This window comes from Triticum aestivum, chromosome 6D, assembly GCF_018294505.1.
Source record: "Triticum aestivum cultivar Chinese Spring chromosome 6D, IWGSC CS RefSeq v2.1, whole genome shotgun sequence".
Taxonomy (NCBI): Eukaryota; Viridiplantae; Streptophyta; class Magnoliopsida; order Poales; family Poaceae; genus Triticum; species Triticum aestivum.
The window spans coordinates 160,585,758-160,612,670 of NC_057811.1; the positions used below are offsets into that span (position 1 = coordinate 160,585,758).

Below are 26,913 nucleotides of genomic sequence, written 5' to 3' on the forward strand. Positions count from 1 at the left end.
TTACCGTCAGCGTCAGTCTTCTTCTTGAAGATCCATTTATTCTCTATGGCTTGCCGATCATCGGGCAAGTCAACCAAAGTCCATACTTTGTTCTCATATATGGATCCCATCTCAGATTTCATGGCCTCAAGCCATTTCGCGGAATCTGGGCTCATCATCGCTTCCTCATAGTTCGTAGGTTCGTCATGGTCAAGCAACATGACTTCCAGAACAGGATTACCGTACCACTCTGGTGCGGATCTTACTCTGGCTGACCTACGAGGTTTAGTAGTAACTTGATCAGAAGTTTCATGATCATCATCATTAGCTTCCTCACTAATTGGTGTCGGAATCACAGGAACTAATTTATGTGATGAACTACTTTCCAATAAAGGAGCAGGTACAATTACCTCATCAAGTTCTACTTTCCTCCCACTCACTTCTTTCGAGAGAAACTCCTTTTCTAGAAAGGATCCATTCTTAGCAACGAATATCTTGCCTTCGGATCTGTGATAGAAGGTGTACCCAACAGTCTCCTTTGGGTACCCTATGAAGACACATTTCTCCGATCTGGGTTCGAGCTTTGAAGCTTTTTCACATAAGCATCGCAGCCCCAAACTTTAAGAAACGACAATTTGGGTTTCTTGCCAAACCACAGCTCATATGGTGTCATCTCAACGGATTTAGATGGTGCCATATTTAACGTGAATGTAGCCATCTCTAAAGCATAACCCCAAAACGATAGTGGTAAATCAGTAAGAGACATCATAGATCGCGCCATATCTAATAAAGTACGATTACGACGTTCGGACACACCATTACGCTGTGGTGTTCCACGTGGCGTAAGTTGTGAAACTATTCCACATTGTTTCAAATAAAGACCAAACTCGTAACTCAAATATTCACCTCCACGATCAGATCGTAGAAACTTTATTTTCTTGTTACGATGATTTTCCACTTCACTCTGAAATTCTTTGAACTTTTCAAATGTTTCAGATTATGTTTCATCAAGTAGATATGCCCATATCTGTGCAAATCATCTGTGAAGGTCAGAAAATAACGATACCTGCCGCGAGCATCAACACTCATCGGACCGCATACATCAGTATGTATTATTTCCAATAAGTCTGTTGCTCGCTCCATTGTTCCGGAGAACGGAGTCTTAGTCATCTTGCCCATGATGCATGATTCGCAAGCATCAAGTGATTCATAATCAGGTGATTCCAAAAGCCCATCAGCATGGAGTTTCTTCATGTGCTTTACACCAATATGACCTAAACGGCAATGCCACAAATAATTTGCACTATCATTATTAAAATTGTATCTTTTGGCTTAAATACTATGAATATGTGTATCACTATTATCGAGATTCAATAAAAATAGACCACTCATCAAGGGTGCATGACCATAAAAGATATTACTCATATAAATAGAACAACCATTATTCTCTGATTTAAATGAATAACCATCTCGCATCAAACAAGATCCAGATATAATGTTCATGCTTAACGCTGGCACCAAATAACAATTATTCAGGTCTAATACTAATCCCAAAGGTAGATGTAGAGGTAGCGTGCCGACTGCGATCACATCGACTTTGGAACCATTTCTCACGCACATCGTCACCTCGTCCTTAGCCAATCTTCGTTTAATCCGTAGCCCTTGTTTCGAGTTGCAAATATGAGCAACAGAACCAGTACAAATACCCAGGTGCTACTACGAGCATTAGTAAGGTACACATCAATAACATGTATATCAAATATACCTTTCACTTTGCCATCCTTCTTATCCGCCAAATACTTGGGGTAGTTCCGCTTCCAGTGACCAGTCCCTTTGTAGTAGAAGCACTCAGTCTCAGGCTTAGGTCCAGACTTGGGCTTCTTCACTTGAGCAGCAACTTGCTTGCTGTTCTTCTTGAAGTTCCCCTTCTTCCCTTTGCCCTTTTTCTTGAAACTATTGGTCTTGTTAACCATCAACACTTGATGCTCCTTCTTGATTTCTACCTCCGCAGCCTTTAGCACCACGAGGAGCTCGGGAATTGTCTTATCCATCCCTTGCATATTATTGTTCATCACGAAGCTTTTGTAGCTTGGTGGCAGTGATTGAAGAACTCTGTCAATGACACTATCAACCGGAAGATTAACTCCCAGCTGAGTCAAGTGATTGTGGTACCCAAACATTCTGAGTATATGCTCACTGACGGAACTATTCTCCTCCATTTTGCAGCTGTAGAACTTATTGGAGACTTCATATCTCTCAATCCGAGCATTTTCTTGCAATATTAACTTCAACTCCTGGAACATCTCATATGCTCCATGACGTTCAAAACGTCGTTGAAGTCCCGGTTCTAAGCCGTAAAGCATGGCACACTAAACTATCGAGTAGTCATCAGCTTATCTCTGCCAGGCGTTCACAACGTCTGGTGTTGCTCCTGCAGCGGGTCTTGCACCTAGCGGTGCTTTCAGGACGTAATTCTTCTGTGCAGCAATGAGGATAATCCTCAAGTTACGGACCCAGTCCGTGTAGTTGCTACCATCATCTTTCAACTTAGCTTTCTCTAGGAACGCATTAAAATTCGAAGGAACAGTAGCGCGGGCCATTTATCTACAACAATATAGACATGCAAAATACTATAAGGTACTAAGTTCATGATAAATTAAAGTTCAATTAATCATATTACTTAAGAACTCCCACTTAGATAGACATCCCTCTAATCATCTAAGTGATCACGTGATCCATATCAACTAAACCATGTCCGATCATCATCTGAGATGGAGTAGTTTTCAATGGTGAACATCACTATGTTGATCATATCTACTATATGATTCACGCTCGACCTTTCGGTCTCAGTGTTCCGAGGCCATATCTGCATATGCTAGGCTCGTCAAGTTTAACCCGAGTATTCTGCGTGTGCCAAACTGGCTTGCACCCGTTGTATGTGAACGTAGAGCTTATCACACCCGATCATCACGTGGTGTCTCGGCACGACGAACTGTAGCAACGGTGCATACTCAGGGAGAACACTTATACCTTGAAATTTAGTGAGAGATCATCTTATAATGCTACCGCCGAACTAAGAAAAATAAGATGCATAAAAGATAAACATCACATGCAATCAAATAAGTGATATGATATGGCCATCATCATCTTGTGCCTTTGATCTCCATCTCCAAAGCACCGTCATGATCACCATCGTCACCGGCTTGACACCTTGATCTCCATCATAGCATCGTTGTCGTCTTGCCAACTATTGCTTCTATGACTATCGCTACCGCTTGGTGATAAAGTAAAGCAATTACCTGGCGATTGCATTTCATACAATAAAGCGACAACCATAAGGCTCCTGCCAGTTGCCGATAACTTACAAAACATGATCATCTCATACAACAAATTATATATCATCACGTCTTGACCATATCACATCACAGCAAGCCCTGCAAAAACAAGTTAGATGTCCTCTACTTTGTTGTTACAAGTTTTACGTGGCTGCTACAAGCTTAGTAAGAACCGTTCTTACTTACGCATTAAAACCACAACGATTTTTCGTCAAATGTGATGTTTTAACCTTCAACAAGGACCGGGCGCAGTCAAACTCGATTCAACTAAAGTTGGAGAAACAGACACCCACTAGCCACCTGTGTGCGAAGCACGGCGGTAGAACCAGTCTCATGAACGCGGTCATGTAATGTCGGTCTGGGCCGCTTCATCCAACAATACCGCCGAATCAAAGTATGACATGCTGGTAAGCAGTATGACTATTATCGCCCACAACTCTTTGTGTTCTACTCGTGCATATAACATCTACGCATAGACCTGGCTCGGATGCCACTGTTGGGGAACGTAGTATTTCAAAAAAATTGCCTACGATCATGCAAGATCTATCTAGGAGAAGCATAGCAACGAGCGGGAAGAGTATGTCCACGTACCCTCATAGACCGAAAGCGGAAGCGTTTAGTAACGCGGTTGATGTAGTCGAACGTCTTCGCGATCCAATAGATCCAAGTACTAAACGCACGGCACCTCCGCGATCTGCACACGTTCAGCTCGGTGACGTCCCTCGAACTCTTGATCTAGTTGAGGCCGAGGGAGAGTTTCATCAGCACGACGGCGTGGTGACGGTGATGATGAAGTTACCGGCGCAGGGCTTCGCCTAAGCACTACGACGATATGACCGAGGTGTGTTCCTGTGGAGGGGGGCACCGCACACGGATAAAAGATCAACTTGTGTGTTCTAGGGTGCCCCCCTCCCCACGTATATAAAGGAGGGAGGGAGGAGGAGGCCGGCCAAGGGTGGCATGCCCAAGGGGGGGTCCTACTCCAATTAGGATTCGCCCCCCCCCTTCCTATTCCTACAAGGAGAAGGGGGGAAAGAGGAGGAGGAGAGAAAGGAAAGGGGGGCCGCCCCCCGCCCCCCAACCCCTAGTCCAATTCGGTTTGGGCTTGGGGGGGCGCGCGCCTCCTCCTGGCTGTTGCCTCCTCTCTTCCACTAAGGCCCATGAAGGCCCATTAACCCCCTGGGGGGTTCCGGTAACCCCCGGTACTCCGGATCCGAATATAACCTTCCAATATATCAATCTTTATGTCTCGACCATTTCGAGACTCCTTGTCATGTCCGTGATCTCATCCGGGACTCCGAACAGCCTTCAGTACATCAAATCACATAACTCATAATACAAATCATCATCGAACGTTAAGCGTGCGGACCCTACGGGTTCGAGGACTATGTAGACATGACCGAGACACATCTCCGGTCAATAACCAATAGCGGAACCTAGGTGCTCATATTGGCTCCTACATATTCTACGAAGATCTTTATCGGTCAAACCGCATAACAACATACGTTGTTCCCTTTGCCATCGGTATGTTACTTGCCCGAGATTCGATCATCGGTATCATCATACCTAGTTCAATCTCGTTACCGGCAAGTCTCTTTACTCGTTCCGTAATGCATCATCCCGCAACTAACTCATTAGTTACATTGCTTGCAAGGCTTTATAGTGATGAGCATTACCGAGAGGGCCCAGAAATACCTCTCCGACAATCGGAGTGACAAATCCTAATCTCGATCTATGCCAACTCAACAAACACCATCGGAGACACCTGTAGAGCATCTTTATAATCACCCAGTTACGTTGTGACGTTTGATAGCACACTAAGTGTTCCTCCGATATTCGGGAGTTGCATAATCTCATAGTCATAGTAACATGTATAAGTCATGAAGAAAGCAATAGCAATAAACTAAACGATCATAGTGCTAAGATAACGGATGGGTCTTGTCCATCACATCATTCTCTAATGATGTGATCCCATTTATCAAATGACAACACATGTCTATGGCTAGGAAACTTAACCATCTTTGATTAACGAGCTAGTCTAGTAGAGGCATACTAGGGACACTCTGTTTGTCTATGTATTCACACATGTACTAAGTTTCCGGTTGATACAATTCTAGCATGAATAATAAACATTTATCATTATATAAGGAAATATAAATAAAAACTTTATTATTGCCTCTAGGGCATATTTCCTTCAAGAATAGTATAGATCATTAGGCTTCGAGAGAGTGCTTTGCCTTTTGTTCGTTTTCATTTGGTTTCTTTGAGAGATTCTTGCTACTTCGAGTTACGTTTGCTTGATGCATGTATGAGGCTATGTTACATTGCATGCTTGATCATACAGTACTTTAATACTATGCTTTTGATTCTTGCTACTTTGAGTTACGTTTTCTTGATGCATGTATGAGACTATGTTACATTACGTGCTTGATCATATTGTACTTTAATACTCTGCTTGCTTGATATTCATTCATATGCACTTTGTATGATCATTCACTTGTTTGTTTGGTGATGAGTGCTAATTACTTTACAATCATATCATTTTAAGCGCTCCACCAAGATGTATATGACATGGAAGAGTAACCCATGAGCCTAATCGATTGTGCATTTTCATTCAAACGCAAATTTTTAATAATGCACAAATTTAGGAGGAGCTCTTGCTTATCACATAGTTCTCAAAGCGATGATGTATTTCATTCACTCTATCATTGGTCGAAGCTTTGATCTATATGTTGTCATCAATTACCAAAAAGGGACATATTGAAAGTGCAACTAATCCCCGTGTGGTTTTGGTAATTAATAACAACATATATGTCATTGATCTAATACTCATTGCTAATAGGATTTCAGAAAAGACCAATGATTGGCATGGCAAGGACTAATGGATGTGGACCCCTCAAAATGCTAAGGACAGGAATTGGCAACTCCAAGACTCTACATTTTTTGGTTTAATGATCCAAGATCACATTGAGTCCCTTGGGAAAGCCAATACTATTAAAAGGGGATGAGGTATTGATGATGAGGTTGTTGCTCAAGTGCTTAGTGATATTTTTGCAAAAACCCTCAGTCATTCTCTCAAACACATCTATCCAAATCCTAATTCCACATCTCGGTCCCACTGATATCATCTACTCCAGACTCACCGACATGAACCTACACCTTGCCACAGCCAAAACCCTAGCAATTTGGTTTGACCAAAAATGGATCTCGGTCCCAACAAGATGGCATTGCCAAGTTTCTGTATTGACATTGTTTCACTTCGGAACCACCGAGTTGAAACACGGAAATTCCAAGTTTTGCCCTAGCCATTGCACTTCGGTCCCACTGAGTTGTTCCACTTTGGTCCCACAAAAAACCCCAACAATTCATATCTTTTACACAGATCGGTCTCACCGAGTTTATGTTCGGTCTCACTGATTTGGGCAAAAGTGTGTAACGATTGGATTTTGGGTGAAGGCTTTTTATACCCCTCCACCCCACTTACTCTATAAGAGAGCCATCAGAACGGAACACTACTTCCACCATTCATTTTCTCAGAGAGAACCACCTACTCATGTGTTGAGATCAAGAGATTCCAACCCTACCATTTGAACCTTTATTTCTAGCCTCTTCAAATTGCTTTCCACTCTAATCCTTCTCCTACCCAAGCCAAATCTGTGAGAGATAGATTGAGTGTTGAGGAGACTATCATTTGAAACACAAGTGCAAGGAGTTCATCACTAACACAACATCTATTACCTTTTGAAGAGTGGTGTCTTCTAGATTGGTTAGGTGTCACTTGAGAGCCTTCAATATCATGTGGAGTTGAACCAAGGAGTTTGTAAGGGCAAGGAGATCGCCTACTTTGTGAAGATCTACGCAAGTGAGGCTAGTCCTTCGTGGACGTAAGCCATGGTGGAATAGACAAGGTTGCTTCTTCATGGACCCTTCATGGATGGAGCCCTCCGTGGACTCACGCAACTGTTACCCTCCGTGGGTTGAAGTCTCCGTCAACGTCGACGTACGATAGCATCATCTATCGGAACCACGCCAAAAATCATCGTGTCTTCATTGCGTTTGAAATCTCCAATCCCTTCTTTATGTTCATATGCAAAGTCTTTACTTTCACTGCACACCTCTTAGACTTGCATGTGTAGGGTGTATTTGACTTGGTATAGTTGCTAAAACTTGACCACAACTAAAATTGAGAAAATGGAAAGTTTTTATTTGATCAAGTAGTCTAATCACCCCCTCTCGACATACTTTCGATCCTACAACGCAGTCGGCAGCCCGCAAAATTCCCGGAGCGAGAGAGGACGCCGCGTGATATTTGTGGGAGATCGAGATGCCATGCTTTTTTGTTTTAAAGGAGAGGCTGTTCGCTCTTATGGTTGAAAACGGAATATATATTAATTAATTGAAAATAAGTGCTCGGTTCCTACATTGAAAACTAAACCACTAATGAAAAATAAAGCTGCTAGTACTCCATTGGAAGTAGTATTGCTTGTGCGTTTCATTAGCCAGCTGCAGCTAACTCAAAAATAAGAGATCATTTAGTGGTTAAACAGAAAAATAAAAACTATGATGTGGCATGCTGCATGTGTTTGTGTGTCATTGTGGGGCATGTGTGATTAGGTGGATAGACTGCATGTTAAGAAAAATAAGATAATGGGGTGAACTATTTAGGTGTTATAGATAGGTTAGTTCTCAAAAATGATATAAAATTGTATATAAAGTATATAAGATTGATAATATAATAGCATGAAACCATAAAAAATTATAGATATTTTGAAGACGTATCATCATCCCAAGCTTAATTTCTGTTCGTCCTCGATTAGATAAATAATAAAAACAGTAATTTTTATGTTGAATGCTACTCCTACTCTCTCCGTTCCTAAATATTTGTCTTTTTAGAGATTTTAAATGAACTGCCACATGCGGATGTATATAGACGTATTTTAGAGTATACATTCACTTATTGCTCTGTATGTAGTCACTTGTTCAAATTTCTAAAAAGACAAATATTTAGGAATGGAGGGAGTACCTAGCATGTTTATCATGTAATCTTTTTACGGTATGAACATTGAGAAACGATGAAGTAATTGGCATCAACATAATAATATCCATGAATACTCGTAGAATGGTTTGACCTGCCCCATAGACGCAAAAATCTGAAAATTCAACAACGTTGTTTGTTATTTTTGTAGTGATACAAACGTGTAGAACATGTCAATCAAATATACAATTGCACTAATCACCCCACTAATCATGGTGGACTTGGCTAGCTGTGGCCTAACTCGTTTATCCACAGTGCATTCTCATCCTTCCATCGGCCATGCGCCGATCCCTTCTTCTTCCCTCTGCTTCACATTCTCTTATTGTGTGTTTTAAATAGTCTACGAGTTCTGAACCAACTTTCGCCAAGCCGTGGTCGGAAGTACTATTTTTCGAGCTCGAATCTAGCATAACAAAGCCAGCGCTTGGTCTCAGTCACTCATCCAAGCACCTAATCCAAAGCAGCTAAGTAAAAAAAATAACTTAATCACCCCCCTGTAACAAACCCGGCAGAATCTACCGCACCCATCGGCGAGTAGAAAGCATAGATCCGTCACTCTCATCCACTCGTGGACAAAAAATATCTCGCCAGCGCATCTCCATTCCAGCCATCATCCTCCTCGTCGTCTTGCTCGCTCGCGGTGCCACTGCCACCGGCCAGTCGCCCACCCGCACGCCTCGCCGTTTTTTGTCATCTCGCCGACGCCGCGGATAAGGAATGGCGAGGCAGCAAGCAACCGGCCAAAGACTAAACTAATCTGGCAAGTAAGAGGAAGCAAAGATCGACTGCGGAAGGCAAGGCAGGGACGCAATCCGGAGGGAATTAATTGCTTTCCTTCCTCCCTTTCCGTGGAAAGGGACCGGCGCTCGCGGCGACCAGGAAGGCAAGGAACGCGTCCGGTTCTTGGATAAGCGGAGGCGCGGCACCGCACCGCACGCGGCATTCGCCTATATAACAAGGCCGCCGTGGGTGGGAGGCGGAGGGACAACTCCGTCTACACGCGCGCGCACCCGCCAAAGTCTTCTCCCGCGATTTTCTTCGTCTCCGCTCTCTTCGTGTTCGGGTTGTTGGCCGAGCGACTGTTGGGATTCTGTAGAGGTATGAGATTGACATGCTACTCTCTGGCGCTTGTTTTTCTTTCCATGGTGGTAGGATTGGGTTAGCTTCGTCTGGGGTTTTGTCCCCATTCGAGTTGTCTGATCTGATTGGGATATGCCCTGGAGAAGTTTGTCTTGGATTTGGGCGAAATTCCAAGATTTAGACGTTGCGCTGAATGTTTGTCCATTCTTGTAACCAACATCTTATAATAATTGAATAAGGAATGATACTGCATGTGTTCTACCGGAAATGACGCTTTGCTTTATCTGGTTTCCTTTCTTGGTTGTCATCAAGTTAAGATTCTGTGCATCATGTCCAAGTGTCTGTCAAATATAGTTAGTTGTAACTTGAAAGCTTTGTTCTTTCCTGAATAATCACCATCACCATTTCCCCAAGATAAATGAAACTCGGATTCTGCTTTCTTGATTCATGACAAGGTAGATACCTCTACAGATGATGGATTGGAAAATGTAATCGAAAGACGGGAATTCAGATTTAAGTTCTTTTTTGAAATGGTCACTGGGGAGAAAAGACACCCCCACCTGAAGTATATTTCAAAAGAAATTCAGATTCAAGATGAAATCTGTCTGTTGTCCTAATTGAAATTTGCACATACAGGAGGTTGAAAGTACTTGAAACAAATGGGGATTGGGGATGCATCACCTAGTGAAAACCAGTCTGCACACAAGGAAAAGAGGGATGAGACCACGCCACTTCTCCCGCTCAAGGCGGAAGAGGAAGATGGGATCCATGAGTTCAATGGAGCGTCTTTCTCGGGTGCAGTTTTCAATCTGTCGACAACCATTGTGGGGGCTGGAATTATGGCCCTGCCTGCAAGTATCAAGATGCTAGGCATTATCCCTGGTATTTTGATGATCATCCTTGTGGCATTGCTCACTGAGGCATCAATTGACATGATGGTCAGGTGCAGCCACCAGGCCAAGATTACATCCTATGGCTGGCTGATGGGTGACTCTTTTGGTCAATGGGGGAGGATTGTGCTGCAAGCATCTGTGGTCATAAACAACATTGGCGTCATGATTGTATACATGATTATCATCAGTATGCCTGCGACACGACCCTTTTCTGTTATGCCTACTTATCATCAAGAGTTGTAATGTAATTGGCAGTATACGTTCAGGTGCTATATTTGTAGTTGCTAAATTGCATAATATGGAATCCTTGGAAGCTAAGTAATAACTTATAAATTAATTACTCATAGTGAACACTGATACATGTCTTTGTTACAACACTTATTTGGTTCACTGCGGCTGGATTATTAACATAGGTCTTTTCATTGATGTTGGGTTTCCGTTTCCCATAATACTCAAGTCTGATCGACCTCCCTAAAAAAATCTCCACTAACCTATATGCTCCTATGTCTTTCCAAGTGATGTATTAGATGGCGCATCGAAATAAATGCAAAAAATGCTCTCTCTTGTTTTAGGAAATAGTTGGGTCCTTATTTGGACCATGCAATTCGCCTCAAACTATTGTTCATACTGCCTGTTCATCTTTTTCCAGGTGATGTGCTATCAGGAACATCTACAACTGGTGTTCATCACCGGGGTATCTTTGAGGGGTGGTTTGGTCCTCATTTGTGGAATTCTCGTCCAGTTGTTCTCCTTGCCACAACTATTTTTGTGTTTGCTCCATTGGTGAGCTTTAAGCGATTGGGTAAGTTTGTTTTGCATTGAAGAAAGAGGTCCATTTTGCTATTTCTTTTATGGTATCTGAACTTAAATACTAACGGGGCATCTTTGGCCGCAGATTCATTGAGATACACATCTGCTCTTTCAGTTGCCCTTGCTGTGGTTTTTGTTGTCATCACTGCTGGAATTGCTATTCTCAGACTGATAGAAGGGACCGCGGAGATTCCCAAACTCTTCCCTGAGATACATGAAATCAATTCCATCTGGGAACTCTTTACAGCTGTGCCGGTTCTTGTCACTGCCTACATTTGCCACTACAATGGTGTGTCTCCTACTTCATACTTGGTTTGCTCTTGCTGTTGTTCATTTCAATGAGATCTAAAACATCTGTTTTTCATGATTGGACAGTTCACAGCATTGATAACGAGCTGGAAGATAGAAGTCAGACTAAGCCAATTGTGCGAACTTCACTGGCTCTCTGTTCAAGTGTTTATGTTGCAACAAGCTTCTTTGCATATCTCCTCTTTGGCGAGGGTACCCTCTCCGATGTGCTCGCCAATTTTGACTCCGACCTTCATATTCCATTCAGCTCTGTCTTCAATGATATAGTTAGAGTGAGCTATGTAGTCCATGTCATGCTCGTTTTCCCTATAGTCTTCTTTGCCCTTAGGCTCAACCTGGATGGACTCCTCTTCCCCACCTCAAGGCACATTTCTCATGACAACCGAAGGTTTACCATTATCACCGTCTCACTCCTTGTTGTGATTTATCTTGCTGCCAACTTCATACCAAGCATCTGGGATGCGTTCCAGTTCACTGGTGCTACAGCTGCTGTCCTGATTGGTTTCATCTTTCCTGCCATGATCATACTCAGGTAATCAGCATTCTGTTTGCGTGATGCGTGCCCGATGTTTGTAGGTATCCTTTTGGTTTATGTGTTCGATAACTTTATTCTGCTCGTTGTTTCTTCAGGGATTCTTATGGGATTGCAACCAAGCGCGACAAGGTTTTAGCTGTAACCATGATTGTGCTTGCTGTGCTCTCCAATTCAGTGGCCCTGTACAGCGATGCGATGAGCATCTTCTACAGGAAGGTGGAGGCCTAGTCTGCTCCATGCCTCCATACTCCAAGGGAATAAGTCCAATACACATGCACAATTCGGAGTGATTATTGAGCTTTAGTTAGTATATTGCGCAGTCAAGCAATGTGATTTCATGGTGGCCACTAATTTTTGTTTTGGACACGTGAGAGGATTTTGTTTGCTGCATTTGTCTAGTTTCTTGAACATGTAATCCGGCTCAGCATCTAGATGAGCAATTTGTGATCTGGTCGCAGGTGTTTGTATTTATTGGCAAGAACAAGATTTTTATTTACCTTTTGGGGTTATGTACATGTTAATATTCGATCATCTTGAAATGGATGTTTGAGAAAGCTCTTTATATGCAATGAACTTAACCATATTCTAGGGGGAGACATTGTTGTGGATATATCATGTACAATCATGTACATTTGCACCGATGTTTTTCTCACCCGTGAAAAAGGCGAACATCGAGCTGCAAACCTAGGCACGACTATCGTGGTTGTGTCTTCTCTTGTGGCCACAAGTAGGGGTCAGGATCTTCTACAGTCCCATTAGGTAGAGAAACTTTGACTTACCCTTTTTATTGTTTTTTCTCATGTTTTGAAAATGTGACATGTAGTGTGTTGCGTGCTATCAATGGTGTCCAATCACCACACTTCACACCCTTAATTTTGTAGAAAATGAAAAATGATACATAGTCTGAATGTGCAATCCTAGAAGGCACCGTTTACCATAGCGCACAATCAGACAATTCACATTAGTAGAAACATAATGCCAAAAAGTTTACCCCAATAACATATACAAATAGGTTGTCGTGCTCACCGCACAATTAAAATAGGTTGTGTATTGAAGATACTAAAAATCATAACTGTCAACATTTTTCTTTGAGGAATATTGTGAAACAGTTTGTGATGTGGCCTCTAAACAGCAATTCGGTCAATAAAAACGCTTAGGTCTCCTTTGGTTTGCAGGAATTTTATAGTAATGCTATAGGATAAGATTTTTACAGGAGAATGTATTTTTTTAGGACCCTTTGGTTTCAAGAATGGATTGCTATTCCTATCTAGAATTGGTTTCTACCATTCCAGTTCAAGGAAAGAAATGTTTAGCTCAGACCTAATATAACAAATCTCATGTTATGAATCAAACGACATCTCTATAGCCTATAGGTATTGTCATACATGTCATCTGATTTCCCAAATTTTCTTATTCTATCCAAGCAAAGGAGGCCTTCCTTTTGATATTGGGCCCCATCATGACAGCCCAGCAAACTGCAAACAGAGAAGTTCTCAGCAGAGAGCAGACAGGCGAACGAGCCCAAGCCCGATTCCTACTCCGAGACAGGTGTACGGCGGGAGCGGGAGGAAGCGCCGGCGATGGCGACTCCAGCGAAGGAGGAGGCGGCGGCAGGGCAGAGAGACGAGCTCGCCGACTCGCTGTCCGAGCTCTTCACCAACGTCTCCCTCATGGTCCGCGGCGAGCTCCAGGTTCGTGCGCCACACTCGAGCCCCCCCTCACAACCCCCGCGGCATCTCCAAGCTTTAGACGGCAAATCACGGCCTTCTCGAGGTCCCCCGATCTCAGCTGTCGTGTGCAAACGGACGAAAAGAAGAGCGATTTGATTCCGCACCCAACTGTTTGGTGTTGATTTGATGATTAGCTAACGCGATAAAAAAATCGTGCCATAACCCTAGCGCCGCAGAGCCCGTGGTCGTTCGTTCAGATTTCGTAGCTTGGACTGGTGCACGGATTGTCTAGGTATTTTCTGGATCTGGTTTGCTCACGGGGGCTTCGTTAACATTTGCCCCCATTTGGTTTCCGATGCCTCGGTTCGAAGGACTGGTAATAGCAGAGGAAAGCAATCACTGATCATGTAGTGTTAAAGTGTATTTTCTACCATTGAGTTGGTACGCCAAAATGAATACCTGTCCGTTGCATTATCTGGACACCAGTAATTGCTACGCAATGTGCTTTAGTGCATCCATTTCCAGGTTATTTCTCATTTATGCTTGAAGGCGCAAAACTCGGTTGGCTTTATTGTGATCTGAAATGGCTCTGTGTTCAGAATTTGTAGCCTAGGCTATGCGGTCTGTGCTCGGTTCTTTGTTTCTTGAGGGATTGAGTACTTCTTCAGGGGCCAAAAATGCATCACAATTTAGACACTACACTTTTGTAGCTCACAGATGACACATTTGTATAGGCATTGCTTCGTCTAACATGATAAGGCATCGCTGAAGTGCATGAATTCAGATTGGCAGCATAAGTCACAGAACATTGATTTGCTTACTTAATCAAAAGGAGAGAAGTAGATAAATGGTATTGACATTGACAGGCCTTTGCACAAATAGAGGCCATCCACTTGGTTTTGTGTTTGTGCTATGCCGTGTACCAAACAGCTTTCCGGTACTGTACTACTACTCATACAGTGAGATTATTTTCATGTTTGCCAACAAAGCGTTATTTTGATTTGAGCAATAAATGGTGTACTTCTAGTCTAGTTTTGACGGAAAGTGCTTTGGTAGCTAAGGGTAATTAAATGTATTGTAAATAACCTCACCAAACCATGTAGATTCATTGAAGGTTAAGAGATGGTTAATATTTTCTTAATCTGAATCTTCAGTGAAATGTGACAGATTTAATACAACTTTAGATTTGGTTTTCTAGGTTGTATTTCAAAAAACAAAAATGGTTAACTGTCCGTTGCTAACCTTTATCGGCAGGGTTACTGGCATTTGTTGTTATCAACATTTGTGATTCGTCAGCATTTATTTTTCCCTTAAGATGTCACATCCTTTTCAGGGAACCAACAACCAGCTCTCGCTGCTTGAAAAGATGAACCAACGCGTGACAGAGGAGTACAGTAACCACGGAGATGTTGCATCCGGTCTGCGGGTCTTTGTAGAACAGCTGAACGAGAAAAACCAACGGTTTGACGAGTACACAACACAGATCGACGCGATAGACCAGCAGGTGAGTGAGTTTGAGGCAGTGGTGTCCATGCTTGATAAGCATGTCTCCCTCTTGGAGAAGAAAGTGAAGTCCGCATATCACATTGCTCCCACACAATGATTCGTCTCCCAAGCATGTTGTATATCACCCCTATCATCTTCTGTATTCTCTACAATAATTGAGCATATCTCTAGTAGCCAAACACGTTTGGATGGGAAACTTAACACTCTAGTCCTAATGTTTCCACCATTGTTGTACTTGTAGTGTCACTGAATGGCCAAGTCGTGGTGTTACTTCCAGGTACTTGTTGATACAGTACTATCTTTGCTATAATGCACAGCGCTGTAAGATTGTCCCCACTTTCCGTTCATGCCATGAAACGAATGAGATCATAGCCGCGGAGCTTCATCATGCAGCAGTTTTACCTCAAGTATTTGTGCAATGAACCTGCCTCTGCCGTGCAGCTCTGATGGCTGGATTGGCATTCTCCTCTGCACGTTAGTGTTACAAAGATTCCCGCGAATTTTCAATTCATGGAACCGATCTCGTAAGGACTGGTCAATGACAGATGACATGTGGTGACAGAGGAGTTGAAGCCTCTGCCACTGAATTTCTTGGTCTGTAACGTTTTCACATGCGACTTGGCATCATGCATGCCTCTTATCATTGCAGCTGCGATCATGGACTTGACTGACACCAAATTTCTTACACAGGTTCATATGTATAATCTTTTCAAAAAATAAATGAATCATGACAATTTGGTACCCAAACCGTAGTACTCACTCTCCGGTCCTTTTTAGTCTGCACATAAGTTTTCTTCAAAGTTAAAGTATCTCTACTTTAACCAAACTTTCATATAGAAACAAGTATCAACATTCAAAATGCCAAATCAATGTTTTATGAAATATAGTTTCGTAGTATATAATTTTTTAAATATAAATTTAGTCAAACTTTGCAAAAAAATTCTAGAATACGCACGAGCATGCGTATCAACATTTGACTTGACACAAATCTAATACACGGTGTGAAAAGGACCAGAGGGAGTACTATATGTCTGTAGATGCAGCTTTGAATAAAGAGCTTCATTGGATAAAACATTTGGAAGGTGATGCAGAAAATAAAAATGGTTGGAAGTGAAGATATGCTACTATCGTACTATAGCATAGTACTCTCTCCGTTTCTAAATATAAGTCTTTTCAGACATCCCAACAAATGACTGCATACGGAGCAAAATGAGTGAATATATATTCTAAAATATGTCTACATACATCCGTATGTTGTAGTCCATTTGAAATGTTTAAAAAGACTTATATTTAGAAACGGAGGGAGTACTTGGCGTTGGGTAGAGTCAGATTGTGATTTTTCAATGTGTGGTGATGACGTTAAATTGTGCCGGTCAACGCCTTGAGCCATTGAAACGAGGTAACCTGGCCGCCCAGCTAGCTGTCGGGTGGAGTTTCCTACACTCCACTGTCACCGAGTTTATTAATCGCAAAGCTGATGCCAAGGTTTGGATGGAATAGCACAGCATGTTTACGCCATGAACAACACCAAAATCCCCACATCAGCAGCACCTACCCCGAAGGGCAAAAGTCCACCATGAAATATAACTACTACAGTACAAGGTTCCATCTTGGACAAGAAAAAGTTTTCCTCTATCATTCACACCGGTAACCCCTTGATCGTGGGCTCGCGTCACTGCATCTGATCTGCCAGAATGTCAAAGACGAAGTATAGTATAGTAAATAAATAAATTACTCTAAAGCAGGTTTAGTTTCTCCTTCACAAACAGACGAGACCTTTTCTCCTTGTAAAACGACATTTGCCCGCCGGAGAAGTTATTAATAACAAGGTAAAGTTAGGAAAACGATTGACGTGAGTTCCCGTCAAATAAAACCAAAGAAAATCGAGGGTAGCCAAGTCAACACTCGACGAGTTCGTTCATTCAAAAAGAAAAGGTCAGTACTCGAGAGAGCCTTTTACTTACTAACGCTTACGGTGGGCCCATGCGCAGCCGTGGCCCGCTGGTCAGGGGAAGGGTGGGAATCCAGTTAATGGTGGGCTAGGCGGCTAGCCGTGAGCGAAAGATAAGCATATCTCCTCCTCTCGCCGGAAATAATGGCGTCCCCACCACCGGCCACGGGCCATGGCCCGGAGCTGCCTTCCCATCCTATCCAGCGCACTCCTCCGGGTTTGTTGCTGGATTGGCCCCTCGACCTTTGCATAATTGCGTTATTGATCAGAGTGTCAGGCCATGACTAATTTGCTTTTCTTTTCTTTTCCTAGTGGAAGAAAGAGAGATGTCTGGCCTTCTTATGGTCCGTGGGAGCAACGGTGGTTGATACGGACACATGTGAACCTTGATCTTCATCATCATTGTTATAGCTGGTACTAGGAAGAAGAGGCGATCTCACCAACGAACCATAACAAAAAATAGTTCAACACTCCCTCCGTTCCAAAACAACCCAAGTTCTAATTTTGTCCCAAGTCAAACTAGCTCAAGACTAACTATGTGACCAAATACACACAGTATGAAAAATGTGCCAAGATCTACAGAAGGCATTCTTCTGCCTCTGCTTCTGTTACTCAAGATTTAGTTCTTTTTGAAGATTAAGAAAGATCCGAAATAAACCAAATACACATGGTATGAAAAATATATTTTTATAAAGAATCTCATGAGACCAATGTGATGTTTTTTTTATGTTAAAATGTTTTTTTAGATTCACTAATTAAAATTATCATCTAGTAGATGAGAACTAACAAAATCTCATCCAACTCCTACACTACTTGATTAACCAAAGGGAAAAAAATTCATATGAATCTTCGTGTAAAATCGAACGGCGTAGGAGTTAGATGAGACATATTTGTTTTTCATCTAGACGAGAGCTAGATACATTTTTTTTATACACTTGATCAAAGTTAAACAAGTTTGACACATGGCAAACCAAGAACTTCAATTATCTTGGAACAGAGGCAGTATGATGTGGTCTCCCAGCATAACTGATACAATGAATGTGTTTAAAACTAAACTACAAATATATACACTGTATATGTGATAGAAGGTAGTAAAAATAGTTCAAATATGCTCACAACTTCGCTATATCTAACTGTATATATGTGATAAAAGGAAGTAAAAGTAGTTCAAATATGCTCTCAGTTTTGATCTTACGCTATTTTTCTAGGTTGAGTTTAGTCTCGCATCGATTGCGGAAGAAAAGAGAGCACGAGTCATGAAAGGGGGCAGTGGGCCCTTCCAGTAGGCTCGTCTTTTACGGAGAGGGCGTCTATAGTGTGGTGCCTTATGATTAAGGCTTCAGGAGCTGAGACCGAGACGCTACTGTACCAATCGTTTTTGGTGGACTGTAATGCTAGTGCTGAATTTTCCACCATTTGTGCCAAATAGTTATTTTATAGCTCAGACAAAAATGTCTTGTGAATCTCAATGTATATAAGTGGTATGTGAATATTGTCTGAGGTTGCTCATCGTATTTTCAATCATTTACACCGACAACTTTTCTTTTAGGCTTAGACCTCCCGCAGTGGAGTATTATATCTAGTACCATGCATGCAAGCTAAGGCTGATCACGATAGGAAGCATCATATTCTAGTATCATATGATACTAATGTCATGATACTATCTTCACAGTGCATAGTATCATAACCTGATAGTATTACAGTGACTTAATTTATTATGATGCATGACACATACTAGTACATCATCTAATATGACACACTTCATGACACTCAATCCTCTCTTTTCTCATTTTATTGTGTGCCGCCTCAGCAAAATGCCTAGTTGCCATGCATGATACTACATATGACACTTTCATTGTGACCAACCTAAGCATTTCTATAAGATATCACATAACTAAATAAAAAAAGAGTTGGGTATATATTATGATACTGTATCATAATAAATAATATGGTATTACTTGTCATGTATGACAATACTATAATACTATTAACTTATGATACTACCCAGAGCGGGGAAGTCTAATTAGTGTGTGGCTACTAAACCACACTGTGCTGAACTTCTTATTTTAAAGTCAACCGTGAAAGAATAGCCAAAACCGTGGAAAATAATCTTAGCATTTTCAGTTTTGTAACACTCTTTTTTTAGTAAGGATTTGTTGGAAATCTGTTCCAGTAGTAACTTTCAGCAACTACCACAGTCTACTCAACTCAGGCCGGTAATCCCTGTTGTGCAAAACCACAAGAGCTTAACCACCCAGACCACAAATCCCTCCTCACTCTTCCAGCTCCTCCTCCCCCTTTCCCTTCCAGCGCAACGGAAACGCCTGACCCGACGCGCTCCTCTTCCTCATCCTCTACTCATCGTCGTCCCCCTTCCCCTCTCGCCGTCTCCCCCCTCGCCCTCACCCGAGCCATAGCCCTAGACCTCCCCGCGGGGATGGGCGGCGTCACCTCGACGGTCGCGGCCCGCTTCGCCTTCTTCCCGCCCAGCCCGCCGTCCTACGGCATCCAGCCCCTGCCGCCGCCCGATGCCGCCGGGGCGGCGGCCGGGGAGGCCAAGGGGAAGGAGGGGAGCGTGGTGGTGGAGCTCACGGGTGTGCCGCGGAGGGCCAACGTGGAGGCGCGGCGGCTGCGGACCAAGCGGGGCACGGACGTGGTCGCCATGTACGCGCGCCAGACCGGCGCCAAGCTCACGCTGCTCTACTCCCACGGCAACGCCGCCGACCTGGGCCAGATGTACGAGCTCTTCGTCGAGCTCAGCGCGCACCTCAACGTCAACCTCATGGGGTACGCACGCACGCTGGATCGGGTTGGGTTAGACTTTAGATTGGGGGCGCCGTGGTTCTGGATTCGGGCACTAACCCTGGATCTCCCAGGCCGCGTTTCTCTGGATCAAAGCTACGCTTTTTACCGGGCTTTAAGAACGCAAGTGGTATTCCCCGGTGGAAATATTCGGATTGCGTGTCAGTAGGATGGTCGCTTCTTGGATTGGACGAAAAATGCCAACTTCTCTTCTGGTATTGCGTGATTGGGTTCAGGTTTTGGTACTGGGGCCGTGCTCTCTGGTGTTGGATTTGCTAGCTGTAGTCTAAATTAAACCAATTAGTACTAATCTGTGCGTTCATTCTCATGTATGCTGGTGCTTGGCTTCATCTTGGCTTGTGATGCGGCATTTGTCACTGATACGTCTGCTAATGGGTGTCTAGTTATTTTGTTCTTCCTCATATTCTTATCACAGAATAAACTACTACCAAATTGTGAGTTATTTTGTGGTTTTTGTAGATTGTTGGAATGCTTGCTTTAGGTGGCCGTGAGAAGTATCTGGAGGTTGTTCAGTCTTGGGTAGTAAGGGGGATATTTGGATTAAAAGCGCCTTTCCGTGATTGGATAATCCATGATTCATGTGATTTTATGAGGTGGCCCAAGACCTGATTTTTATTAGTTACTATTTTTGGCCAAAATTTGATGGATTTGTTCAGATTAGGTGTTACATGCTACCACTTTTAGAACATTTCACTAATAGAGTCTAGTAAGGAAAAAGCGGGAAATCAATACTTAATGAAGCTTTCCAGAACATTATTATGCAAGCACACGTGTCCGGTCCACAGCCCTCATAAAAGCGTAAATACCAAAATAAGCGATCAATGTTGTCATCTTCCTAACTGTTGTTTAAATATATCCATTTTTTGGGTTCAATTTCTTCTTTCGTTGGAGTTTTAGCCCGTTGATTCCTATGCATTGGATGGAGAATATTAGCTAGGTAGGTTTAGTATAATGAATCTGTTGATGAAGAGAGGTTTGAGTTTCTGATGAGAGAACCGTTGATTCATTCAGTTGATGTAGAAACTCTAGCAAATTTAAAAATTCTTTGGTGGAGTGATTGTCTTGTCCTTCATTGCTTTTATTAAATCAAGATTTTTGTTCTTTACCTAGCATGGTTATAACATTATCATATTTAGTTAATCTTTGTGTTATATGTCTGTTCTCTGAACGCACTTTTGTCCTTTATGGGGCCACTAGTTTTGGCGCAAGGCATTTTAAAAATGTTGAGCGTTTACATTATTACTAATATAACTTCAACATCACAGATGACTCCAGACATGACCCCTGTGGTTTCAATGCCCAGATTAGATACAGTGAACACTACTGTTCCATTTACTCTATATGCCTAAATACCCTTGCTTTATTACGGTTTAAAAAAAATATACCCCCCCCCCCCTTCCCCAGCACGTGGAACTTGTGTTGTCGTGCTTAGCTTTCTTTGCCCTCTTGGCTATGCTGCTGCGCTCAGCCAAGCTTTGCGCAGGACGGCGCCATGCCTCCATGTTTGTGCTCGGCTGCAGCCCTATACAGTTCCCTTGGTTCCATAGCCTTGCCGGGCCAAGCTTCTTTTGTGACCTCTATTCGAGCTAGAGATTTTGTGATGGAGGTTAGTTTCAAAGGAAGATCTTCATCGTATTGAAGTTGAACTGTCGGGATTGTTCATTGTAATTAAGTTAGTCTAATTGCTGTTTCTGTTAGAGCGTTCCTGGAAATGTGTAAGAGGGAGGTGGAAAGTGTGGATGAACCATGATCGCTACAAACTCAGCGTTCTATAATTGCAAAGGTCATAAATAAGCTATGAGGCTACGCCTCAGCTGCCCTCCATGCTAATTAGTAGTGATACAAGGCCTTCTATAAATGCAACATAGCAAACTGATCCTCCGATTGCTTATTTAGTTATGCTATCTTCTTCCTTTCAAATTTTCCACGAAAGTGAAAATATATATTGAGATGACTAAAAACGGAAAGTGTCTAGAAGGAAAGGAAACTTTCAACACCAATACAAGCCACTATATTGATTAGTTTCCCAATTAATATGTCACTTTTTTATAGCATTTTCAGTCGCGTTCCTTGCCAGTTTACATGGTTGCATGTTGCCGCCACTCTTTCATCATCCTGTGATATAGTACCTTGGAAGATAGTGGTCGGACCCTTCCCCGGACCCTGCGCAAGCGGGAGCTACGTGCACCGGGCTGCCCCCCAATTAACAGGATGCATCCGATGAAGAAACCTATTTTCACAATGGGAATCGCTGGATGAACCTCTCTTATGTCTCTTGGGATTATTTTGGCGAAACACTAACATATTTTTGTTCTTTCTTTCCTTTGCAGCTATGACTACTCTGGTTATGGACAATCTTCTGGAAAGGTATACATATTTTCTCTTTTTCTTTTTTTGGCTTCTGTTCTCCTCAGTGTGCATAATACTAATCATTTATTCTTATCTATTATGGCAGCCCAGTGAGCAAAACACATATGCTGATATAGAGGCCGTTTACAGATGTCTCATAGAAACCTATGCAGCCTCTGAGGAAAATATCATTCTTTATGGCCAATCAGTGGGGAGTGGTCCTACTTTGGATTTGGCTTCACGTTTGCCTCGTTTGAGAGCAGTTGTTGTACATAGTCCAATTTTGTCTGGCTTAAGAGTGATGTATCCTGTAAAACATACATACTGGTTTGACATATATAAGGTAACTAATTTACATTTCTTCAGTCCTTTTTTGTACTTACCTGCATCTGATTTGTCTTGTATCTGCAGAACATCGACAAAATTCCACAAGTCAGTTGCCCTGTTCTAGTGATTCATGTGAGTGTCCTTTCCTCCTTAATCTTATACACAGTTTTGACTTTATGTTCAGGGCATATGTGTTATCCGCCTAGACATTTTCTTTAGCATTCTCATGCCCCTGTCTGCCCATTCATGCACGGGAACACATTTGCATTCTAGTAATGTTACATAGGTGAACTTGTACATGAGGACATGTTGATTAGTAACTAGTGGAGAAAATATCAAGCAGGTTTAATTATTTAAGATGTCTACAAATGGCTATTTGGTTGTTTATTAATCACATAATAGGATTACGGCAAAGTACAGTATCAATCATCCAACTGTTGCCTTTGGGAATGGCTAGAATTTTGACTTTTGAGAACCTGCTAGCTCATGTGAATATGAGCATAGGGCCATCACTGTATTTCTTGCCAAAGTCTCTATAATGGTAATGCAATCAAAAGTCTCCAGGTTCACTGAGAAAGAGAAATGGTAATCGATATAGCATACTATGTAAACACGTGACAATTATTCCATTAGCTGGCATAGCTTTACCATGAGTTGATTTTGTATACTATTGCCGTGGCATTGTTGCTTTAACAAATTATTCATAAATTTTGCTATTAATTCTAGTCAAGATGTAGAACAAGAAAGATGATACAGAAGTATTCTTTTGTAGAAGACCGAAAGCTGACTGAGTAACCGCAACACCTCTTTTCACATTTTTGTGATACTAATACAATCTCTTCTTTCAGGGTACAGCTGATGAAGTCGTCGACTGTTCTCATGGGAGGGCATTGTGGGAACTCGCTAAAGTAAAGTACGAGCCTCTGTGGGTCAAAGGAGGAAACCACTGTAATTTGGAACTCTATCCAGAATACATTAAACATCTAAAAAAGTTTGTTGGAGCCATAGAGAAACTGCCAGCCCCAAGTGATGAATCCCCAGAGAGCTCAGGTGCATCAGATCGTACCCAAACAGAGCCTGAAGGTACAGAGGAGCCAAGGAAAAGCGTAGACCATAGGGAGAAAACAAGGCCAAGCATCGATCATAGAAAGAGCACAGATCGTAGAGATAAACCGAGGGGCAGTACAGATAGGAGGGACAAAAGCAGAAAGAGTGTAGATAATCCTGACAGACCACGAGCCAGTGTTGATCAGCCCGATAGGCCAAGGAAAAGCGTCGACCGGTACGTTTACCCTTCACGATGTACCAGATAGTTCCTTTTCAAGACATGCTGTATATGTGTTGACTAATATGATCAAATGGTTGTTTGTTTACAGCTTTGGAGGGATGATGAAGGCTGTGAGGTTGCGCAACATCGACTGTTTCAAGGTACCGACAACGTCCTCCGGGAGCTGAAGATAGATACCAGAAAAGGTCAGTGGTGTTTTGGAGGGCGCCTCGTCTGTATGTATTCCATCTGTGTAAGTTAATTCATTTGGGTGATTGGTTCGGCTGTAGGCGGTATATCTCAACACAGTGGGGGATTTGTAATGTTTCTGGTTTTGTGTTCCTTGTGAGATGAAATAATAACTTAACTTGTTTATAACATGCTCCTCAATTTTCTTCCTACTTAGATGAGGTTCAGATTCTTTTAGATGGATTTAGTTGTGGACTGTGATAGGCCTGGCTCGGTTCAAGCTCGAGCTCGAGCTCGATCTGATGTTATTCCAAGCACGGATTTTGCAATTTGGTCTCTCCGGTTGTAGCTCGGACGCATAGGCGATCGTAGTAGAGCAGAGCTGACGTTTGCGGACCAGCGTGTAAACAACATTGTATCCTTTGGCAGCAGTTGAGGAAGGTGGTGTGGTGGGGAGCCTGTGCGGCTTCTTCAGATAATTTTGGGCAGGTGTTGTATCCATGAATGCTCTTACAGGAGGACTCAAATCGTAGTGAAGCGAAATTGGTCAGCTGGGAGTTCTGTCTAGTTTGTTCAAGGAAAATGCCTTGCATCTGTTTCTTTTTCTTTTGAGTCTTATGCCTTGCATCTGTCGGGGTGATGTTTTCATTGCATTGCATTGCATGGGAACAAGTTCTCATCGCACAAACTTGCTCACTCAACATCAACGTAGTAAATCAATAAATTCTATCCATGAATGTTTTCAGTCAGTCTACGTTTGGTCAGCTCAGTTTGTTTGGGGTTTTTGGACAAAAAAATATATACTCTGATGTGTTTGACATCAATAAATAAATAAATAAATACGTCGGCTTCGTAAACCATAATACCTCCGATACACTTTTTATTTTATTTTGTGGAGTATTTTGAAAAGGAGGCCCTCGTTTTTCTAAGGAGGCCCTCGTTTTTCAACCCCACGTGCACACTGCTCGTGGCCTCACTGTGAAGTCACGCCGTGTGGATACCCCTAGTGCCAGTGGATATGCCAACGACTCCATCGCGCCATGGGCCGCCAGAGTCGGAGGAGAATCTGCCGGCGGAGGCCAGCAAGGCGGTGAGAAGGGACCAAGCCTGGATCGCGGCCTCGTGTCCCCCCAAACCCAAAGCCGTTTGGCGGTGGCCGAGCGGAGCCGTGTGCTCGGTCGGTGGCGCCACGTTCCTTCACCCAGAGGTTTGGCCTCGGCAAGGCCGTGCAACGTGTTGCGGCGTTCCCATACCAGCATTACCATTACCAACCCCCGGGGTCTGCTGGATCTGCCGGCGTGGGAGTATGGGAACGGCGCCGGACTCCACCCAGTTGGTCGGGCCGGTGCCTCCTCCTCCTCCTCCTCTCCTAGTCGTGCCCGTAGCCGTACGTACGTACGTGGAGTTGTGTCGCGCACGCACGTAGCTGTGTCTCTCGCGGCACGCACGTACGTACGGCGCCACGACGTGGGTCGTGTGCAGGCGGACCCGTCTGCACTAATGCATCTTCCGGTCCACAACACTCAGCGCATGTTGTATCACGCGGTTTATCACATGTTGTAACTACACATTTTCAACGAACTTGAGACATATACCATCATTAGCCAAAAAAATATCAAGTTTAACCGTTTAAAGTTAAGAGCGCCTACAATGAAACCTAACTGTAAGAGGAACACAAAGGAAGATTGGCGTAATGCGATGGATGTTGTATTGAGCCTCTCACACGGTTTGTATAGAGTACAAGGCTTGAAGTGTAAAAAACCTCTTCTAGAGATAAGGCAGGAGATAATGGCTACAAATCATAGTCTACCAAATGATGGCCAATATCCGGCCATCATTTCCTGGAAGCTCACCAATGATGGCCAATATTCGGCGGCGACGCCGTACCGTGCACAATTTCTTGGCCTTATCGACTCAGATATGCCTCTTTTGGTGTGAAAGAATTGGGCTCCTCCCAAATGCATTTTTTTTGCTTGGTTGGCCATCAACAATAGAATTTGGACGGCTGACCGGCTTCAGCGCAGGGGTTGGCCAAACTATAACCCTTGCCCGCTATGCAAACAAACGCCAGAATCAGCAGCTCACCTTCTCTTCCAATGTGGTTACACGGTTAGAGTCTGGGGAATGATCAAAACATGGCTCGATTTACATGATGTCCATCCTACGTATTAGGGAGTGGCACAACATTGCTTCCGGGAGGTCACAATCTCGAAGGGCGCTTCTTCCCCTTATGCTTCTATCTCTTGGGAAATCTGGAACGAGCGAAATGCGCGTGCGTTCCGCAGCACGGCGATTCCGGTCGGGGTGTTTGTGACTCGCGTCAAAGCAAAAACTTCGTTGTGATGCCTTGCCGGGGCGAAATATTTGTGTAATATAATACCGCAAGAGTGATGCTTGTAACCTAGTCTTTTGGCCAAGACTCTTAAACCTTCTTCTTATTCAATGAAAATGGCAAGTCTTTTGCCTTGTTAAAAAAAATAGTCTACTAAATATAGATATATGTCACCTCGCAAAAAAAAGAGATATGTCTATACTCTTCTAACACTAACAGTGCAGTTCTTCTCCTAATAAAAAAAATGCAAAGATACGTAGTTCCAGTTTCGTGTACTAGTTTTTTCTGACTAAGCGTACTAATTCTTATTTTTTTCGGGCAAATCACAGAGCTTTATTCAACAAAAGTGTTCTCCCGGCAATCAGCTAAGAGGCTGGTCACCAAGAAGCTAGGGGTTTCCTCGAGCCAGCAATCGGTCGCATTCAGAGTGCATGCACGTTTTGCACAGAGATGCGCCGGTAAATTTGCTGCCCTATTTACATGTTGAATCTCAAAAACTGAAACATCAAAAACTAGCTCTCCT

General features: G+C 43.0%; 3 protein-coding genes across 3 annotated transcripts; all 3 read left to right on the forward strand.

The window, feature by feature from the left end:
* The first annotated feature begins 10,066 nt into the window (after positions 1–10,066).
* On the forward strand, positions 10,067–12,545 carry LOC123144285 (amino acid transporter AVT6A). The gene is made up of 5 exons (XM_044563365.1): positions 10,067–10,509; positions 10,972–11,124; positions 11,218–11,421; positions 11,508–11,973; positions 12,072–12,545. The coding sequence occupies exons 1-5, from the start codon at positions 10,089–10,091 to the stop codon at positions 12,202–12,204; spliced, it is 1,377 nt and encodes a 458-aa protein (XP_044419300.1). The 5' UTR covers positions 10,067–10,088; the 3' UTR covers positions 12,205–12,545.
* Positions 12,546–13,432: 887 nt separating this feature from the next.
* On the forward strand, positions 13,433–15,488 carry LOC123144286 (biogenesis of lysosome-related organelles complex 1 subunit 2). The gene is made up of 2 exons (XM_044563366.1): positions 13,433–13,667; positions 14,980–15,488. Exons 1-2 carry the CDS (start codon positions 13,557–13,559, stop codon positions 15,247–15,249), a joined length of 381 nt encoding a protein of 126 aa, XP_044419301.1. The 5' UTR covers positions 13,433–13,556; the 3' UTR covers positions 15,250–15,488.
* A 3,890-nt stretch (positions 15,489–19,378) lies between these two features.
* On the forward strand, positions 19,379–24,270 carry LOC123144287 (alpha/beta hydrolase domain-containing protein 17C). Its single transcript, XM_044563367.1, has 6 exons — positions 19,379–19,890; positions 22,257–22,293; positions 22,382–22,618; positions 22,687–22,734; positions 23,451–23,884; positions 23,979–24,270. Exons 1-6 carry the CDS (start codon positions 19,541–19,543, stop codon positions 24,055–24,057), a joined length of 1,185 nt encoding a protein of 394 aa, XP_044419302.1. The 5' UTR covers positions 19,379–19,540; the 3' UTR covers positions 24,058–24,270.
* The last annotated feature ends 2,643 nt before the right edge of the window (positions 24,271–26,913 follow it).